This window comes from Fukomys damarensis, unplaced genomic scaffold, assembly GCF_012274545.1.
Source record: "Fukomys damarensis isolate Sample0158 unplaced genomic scaffold, DMR_v1.0_HiC HiC_scaffold_23, whole genome shotgun sequence".
Taxonomy (NCBI): domain Eukaryota; kingdom Metazoa; phylum Chordata; class Mammalia; order Rodentia; family Bathyergidae; genus Fukomys; species Fukomys damarensis.
The window spans coordinates 1,932,118-1,937,805 of record NW_022900935.1 but is presented as its reverse complement, the minus strand read 5'-3'; the positions used below and the strand labels follow the sequence as shown (position 1 = coordinate 1,937,805).

General features: G+C 63.9%; 1 protein-coding gene across 1 annotated transcript in view; it reads left to right on the top strand.

The window, feature by feature from the left end:
- Atp13a2 (ATPase cation transporting 13A2) overlaps nucleotides 1–5,688 on the top strand; it is a gene marked incomplete at its 5' end in the record, with an annotated part of 11,106 nt that overhangs the window by 3,229 nt on the left and 2,189 nt on the right. The window contains 14 exons of the mRNA XM_010614271.2: nucleotides 1–121; nucleotides 906–1,061; nucleotides 1,491–1,601; nucleotides 1,682–1,728; nucleotides 1,814–2,002; nucleotides 2,866–3,072; nucleotides 3,183–3,278; nucleotides 3,355–3,511; nucleotides 3,602–3,722; nucleotides 3,815–3,939; nucleotides 4,498–4,658; nucleotides 4,746–4,862; nucleotides 4,947–5,026; nucleotides 5,513–5,665. Of these exons, the coding sequence (XP_010612573.2) occupies nucleotides 1–121; nucleotides 906–1,061; nucleotides 1,491–1,601; nucleotides 1,682–1,728; nucleotides 1,814–2,002; nucleotides 2,866–3,072; nucleotides 3,183–3,278; nucleotides 3,355–3,511; nucleotides 3,602–3,722; nucleotides 3,815–3,939; nucleotides 4,498–4,658; nucleotides 4,746–4,862; nucleotides 4,947–5,026; nucleotides 5,513–5,665 (1,841 nt within the window). The remainder of the gene's footprint in view (nucleotides 122–905; nucleotides 1,062–1,490; nucleotides 1,602–1,681; nucleotides 1,729–1,813; nucleotides 2,003–2,865; nucleotides 3,073–3,182; nucleotides 3,279–3,354; nucleotides 3,512–3,601; nucleotides 3,723–3,814; nucleotides 3,940–4,497; nucleotides 4,659–4,745; nucleotides 4,863–4,946; nucleotides 5,027–5,512; nucleotides 5,666–5,688) is intronic.

Here is a 5,688-nt window from a genome sequence, read left to right as displayed (position 1 = left end):
GTGGACTCCAGCGAGCTGGTGCCCGGAGACTGCCTGGTGCTGCCCCCGGAGGGCGGGCTGATGCCCTGCGACGCTGCCCTGGTGGCCGGAGAGTGCGTGGTCAACGAGAGCTGTCTCACAGGTGAGTCCCGCCACTCCGCCCACCCCCTGCTATTTCCCTTTCCTTTCAAACAGCCACACCCTTGGACTGTGTCATTTAACTGTCTGTGGCTCAATTTCCCATCCTGCAAAATGGGGCTCAGTCACCCATGGGTAGGGTGTGAGGAGGACTCAGAGGCACCAGCGTGTGGACGTCATCTGTGGCAGCACCAGCCTTCCCGACCCAGTGACCCCGACCACTGGGAGAAGGGGCGCCCGGAGTGGGCGGGCATCGGTCCACGGCCCTGACCCACAGCTCCGTTCCTGTGCTTGTGTATGACGTGTGCGCAAACGTGAATACACTTCCGGTTTTACGTGTGGGGCTGCGCTGCTGTGCTGTGCCCTCTGAGCAGCCCACATCCTGGGCCTCACCCACGTGGCTGGCAGACCGTGACCCCCTTTTATACAGGACCGCTGCTCTGCCAGGCCGCCGTCCAGGGCGGTAGAGAGGTTGTCACACGTCCCTGTGTGAATATCCTCGCTGGTTCTAATATAAAAGTAATGGGAGGAGAAAGGCTCCCGAAACCCTGCCCCTTGATACGTCTGATCCCCAAGCCGGTTCCGGTCACTGGCTGCCACACCCCACGGCCTCTGGGTCTTTATTTCTTCTGCCCTCCTGACACTCAGTTCCCCGCCTGTAAAATGGGGCTGTGGTTTCTCGTTCAGACCTGGTTACAGAGTTAAGTGAGACAGAGCCGATGGGCTGGTCCTTTGCGTAACTCCTGGTTTCACTGAGAGGAAGGGGCCTTACACCATGTCCCTCCCAGGGGAGAGCGTCCCAGTGGTGAAGACAGCCCTCCCGGAGGGGCCGGGACCGTACTGCCCGGAGAGTCATCGGCGGCACACACTCTTCTGTGGGACCCTTGTCCTGCAGGCCCGGGCCTACGGAGGACCCCATGTCCTGGCAGTGGTGACCCAGACAGGTGCGTATGAGGAGGTGGGGGAGAATGCTGGACTCGGCTCTGATAGGGGAGGTGTCACAGGGCAGGGCAGGACCCAGAGCCCTCAACCCCACACCCACCTCTGCCCTGCTGGGGACCTCAGTGTCCTCCTGTTGACGGAAAGAGTTGGGCTGGGTAGGGCGGCCAAGCATTCTGACTTCCACAGAGGCTGGCAGGGGCCAGGGGTGGGGCACGCAGGAGCGGCCGGGCTGAACCCGGATCATAAGAAAAGGGCCCCACTTTCAGATTCTGCCCACTGACGCCATGGTGTAAGACCCCACAAAGGCTGGGCGAGGCCCATGGACCACTGTCTGCGGGGACCCCAGGCTGCGCAGCAGTGACGCGCTGTGGGGGAATAGGACACCCATCCTCACAGGGCTTCCCCTGCCTTGGTCTCCTGTTTCCTTTCAGGGTTCTGCACAGCCAAAGGGGCCCTGGTGAGCTCCATCCTGCATCCCCGGCCCATCAGCTTTAAGTTTTATAAGCACAGCATGAAGTTTGTGGCCGCCCTCTCTGTCCTGGGTGAGTGAGCCCCTGTCCCCCACTCGACCAGGGCCCACAGCCCGAGACCGGAGTCCACTCACCCCTCACTGTCTCCCCAGCCCTACTCGGCACCATGTACAGCATCTTCGTCCTCCACCGCAACCAGGTGAGCTGCAGGGACTCGGGGAGCCACCGGCCCGCCCGGGGGGCCCCAGGAGGCCTCAGTGCTCACAGCGAGCGCCTCCTGCCAGGTGCCCGTGAACGAGATTGTGATCCGGGCTCTGGACCTGGTGACCGTGGTGGTGCCGCCCGCCTTGCCAGCCGCCATGACCGTGTGCACCCTCTATGCCCAGAGCCGCCTGCGGGCACAGGGCATCTTCTGCATCCACCCGCTGCGCATCAACCTGGGCGGCAAGCTGAGGCTCGTGTGCTTCGACAAGGTGGGGCCCCCAGCGGGCTGGCCGGTGCGGGCAGCGCCATCACTGGGTCCTGTGTCCCACTCCCACCTCACGGCTCAGGGTCTGGCAGAGGTATCTGCACTCTTTCATCCGTTCCAGACCCGGTGAGGGCCTACTGTGCACCTGGGCTGTGTTTAATCCGCACAGACGTCCCCTCCGAGGCCGTCGCCCACTAACTGTCACACCCGCCCGCACCTTCCACAGCCAGTTACTGTTGGGGCTCCCTTTGCTTGACGTGGGCTGTGTCCCAGGGGATAGTGGGCTCCGTGGGCACAGGGCCATGTCCCTGTGTGTCCCCACAGAAGCAGGCAGTGAGCCCGCAGGAGAGATGCAGGGCAGTGGGTTCGAGTGGTGACCAGGGGACACAACCCCTGAGAGAGGGCGTCTGAGGCTCCCGTCGGCAGGTCCCGCAGCAGCACCTGGGTGACCTGGCCCACTGTGAGCGGTGGGGGCAGCGCAAGCCAAGGGGCGGTCAAGGGCATGGACTAAGAGGGACGAGACTAGTCACGCAGCTCCCGGGCTGGCGAAGACCCAGCTGGGTAGTGGGACAGGTGGAACCCCCAGGAGAGGCGAGCACTCGTTTATGCATCGTTCGGTGACTAGATTGTGTGCTGACCGTGGAGAGGGACCCAAAACAGGGACCACATACCCAGGGCTGCGGACTGAAGGAAGACAAGTTTCTAGAGGAAATGCCAGGCGTAGAAACTGGGTGGGGGTCACCCTGGCAGTAGGATCTGTATTTGCAAAGGTCCTGAGTCAAGAAAGGGCTTCTCCTAGCTCCTGGGCTCCAGGTACCCACAGAGAGAGGGCACAGCTCATCCCAGGACCCCTCTGTCCCTCTGCAGACTGGCACCCTCACCGAGGACGGCTTGGATGTGATGGGGGTTGTGCCCCTGGAGGGACAGGCGTTTCTCCCGCTGGTCCCAGAGCCCTGCTTCCTGCCCATGGGGCCCCTGCTCCGAGCACTGGCCACCTGCCATGCCCTCAGCTGGCTGCAGGACACCCCGGTGGGGGACCCCATGGACCTCAAGATGGTGGAGTCTACTGGCTGGGTAAGGAGGCTGTTGGTGTGTGCATTGTAACTCCAGGAACGTGGGTCTCCTGCTGCCTCCCTCCCGGCCCAAGGCCCTCCAGCTTCCAGCCTTCTCTACCTGCCTCCCAGGTCCTGGAAGAGCAGCCAGCTGCAGACACAGCACTCGGGACCCCCATCTTGGCAGCGATGAGACCCCCGCCTTGGGGGCCCCAGACACAAGGAACGGTGAGCCGCGGGGCTTCTGCGGGCTGGGGATGCGGGGTGGGCTCCACAGCCGGCCTCAGCTCCTCCCGCCCCGCAGGAGCCCCCGGCGCCCCTCGGCGTCCTCCGCCGCTTCCCCTTTTCCTCCACCCTCCAGCGCATGGGTGTGGTGGTGGCGTGGCCGGGGGCCGCTCAGCCCGAGGCCTATGTCAAGGGCTCCCCGGAGCTGGTGGCCAGCCTCTGCCGCCCCGACACAGGTGAGCCTGCTTGCGGGCAGTGTGTGTGCGTGGCGGTCGTTCCGGCCTCTGCCCGCACCACGCCGTCCAGTGACGCTGCCCCTCTCGCAGTGCCCGCCGACTTCTCCCGGACGCTGCAGAGCTACACGGCTGCCGGCTACCGTGTGGTGGCTCTGGCCTGCAAGCCGCTGCCCATCGGCCCCAGCCTGGAGGCTGCGAGGCAGCTGTCGAGGTGGGGCCGCCGAGGGGGCGTCCGCAGGCTGAGCCCTGGGAGCAGGGCCGTGACCACCGCGTGGCCTCTGACTCAAGTCTTCCACCGTCCAGGGACACCGTGGAGCAGGACCTGAGCTTCCTGGGGCTGCTGGTCCTGAGGAACCTGCTGAAGCCACAGACGACTCGGGTGATCCAGGCTCTGCGGAGGACTCGCATCCGCACCGTTATGGTGACAGGTGCCGTGGCCCGCAGGACCTGGGTCAGGAGGGTGGGAGCTGCCCTGTCCTGGGCAGAAGGAAGGGGACCTTCAGCGGCCCCTCCTGAGTCAGCTCACGTGTCTCCACACTGGTGAACCTCAGATGTGCTTGTCACCTAAGACCTGTGTGGAAACAGGCTCAGCGGAGGGGTGACTTCCTAAGAGGCCGGGCGTGGTTCCGCCTGGCTGCTCTCTCACCGGCTGGGTGAGACTTTCCTAGATTCTGTTTCCACTTCTGAGAAAGGGGGTTGATGATGGCAACCTCCAAGGGATGACAGTCTCGCGGCCCAGGAAGATCCTGGCGGTGTGAAAGGGCGGGGAGCTGAGAGCACTGTGTCCTCCTGCACGCGCACACGCACTGGCACAGTATCCGCAGCTCCAGTCCAGACCCTTCAGGGCTGTGTTTTGCCCCTGAGGAAACGGGGGTCCCAACGTGAGGCTCACCTGCGGGGCCACTCAGCTGGTGGTGGCAGACTGGACTCAGACTCCCCTGCGAGGGGCAGGCTAAGGAGGATTCCTGACTGCCCTACATCTCCAGGGGACAACCTGCAGACGGCCGTCACCGTGGCCCGGGGCTGCGGCATGGTGGCCCCCCGGGAGCGCCTGGTCATCGTCCATGCCACCCACCCTGAGCGGGGCCGACCTGCCTCCCTCAAGTTCCTGCCCGCGGAATGCCCCACCTCTGTGAACGGGGCCAAGGTGAGGCCAGCCCTGAGCCACCTGAGCTGGGCCCCCCAGCTCTGCAGGGTGGGCAGGGATGCTAAGCCGAGCTTCCTGGGCTCCCAGGACCTTGACCCGGCTGAGAGCCGCACCGTGGAGCCAGAGCCCCCGTCCAGCCACCTGGCCCTCAGTGGATCCACCTTCGATGTCCTGATGAAGCACTTCCCCAAGCTGCTGCCCAAGGTATGGCAGCCTGAGCCGGGACACTTACCCCTGACCTCCCGTGCTCTGCACTGGCCTCAGCCCTGCCCCTCCCTGTGCCCCCAGGTCCTGGTGCAGGCCACCATCTTCGCCCGCATGGCCCCTGAGCAGAAGACAGAGCTGGTGTGTGAGCTGCAAAGGCTTCAGTGAGTGCTGGGAGGCCTGCAGGGAGCATCACCCTGAAGACTTGTCCAGAGCTGGGTGTGGTAGTGCACTCCTATGATCCCAGCACCCTGGGAGGCTGAGGCAGGATTGCAAATCAAGCCCAGTTTGGGCTATTTGTCAATTTAGCAAAACCCTGTCTCAGAACATAAGACCAGGGGTGGCGGCAGATGCCAGCACTCAGGAGGCAGGGATGGGAGGATTGCAAGCTTGAGCCCTGTCTGGGCAGTTTATCACATCAATTTAGTGAAATCCTGACCGAAATAATAAAAAATAACGAAAGTACTGGGGACGTAGCTCAGTACAAAGGCTCTGGGTTCAATCCCCAGGATCCAAAAAAAGCTCCCAGGCAGGCTGTCCCAGGTCTGTCTGTCCCTCTGTCCTACCAGAAATAATGGCACCTCTTCCCTGGGCACCATGTGAGCACCGGGGTTCGCCCTCACCCACAGGCCGTGCCCACCCCTCACCAGGTACTGCGTGGGCATGTGCGGGGACGGCGCCAACGATTGCGGGGCCCTGAAGGCGGCCGACGTGGGCATCTCACTGTCCCAGGCCGAGGCCTCGGTGGTGTCCCCCTTCACCTCGAGTATGGCCAGTATTGAGTGTGTGCCCACGGTCATCAGGTGAGACAGGCGGGGGCTGGGGC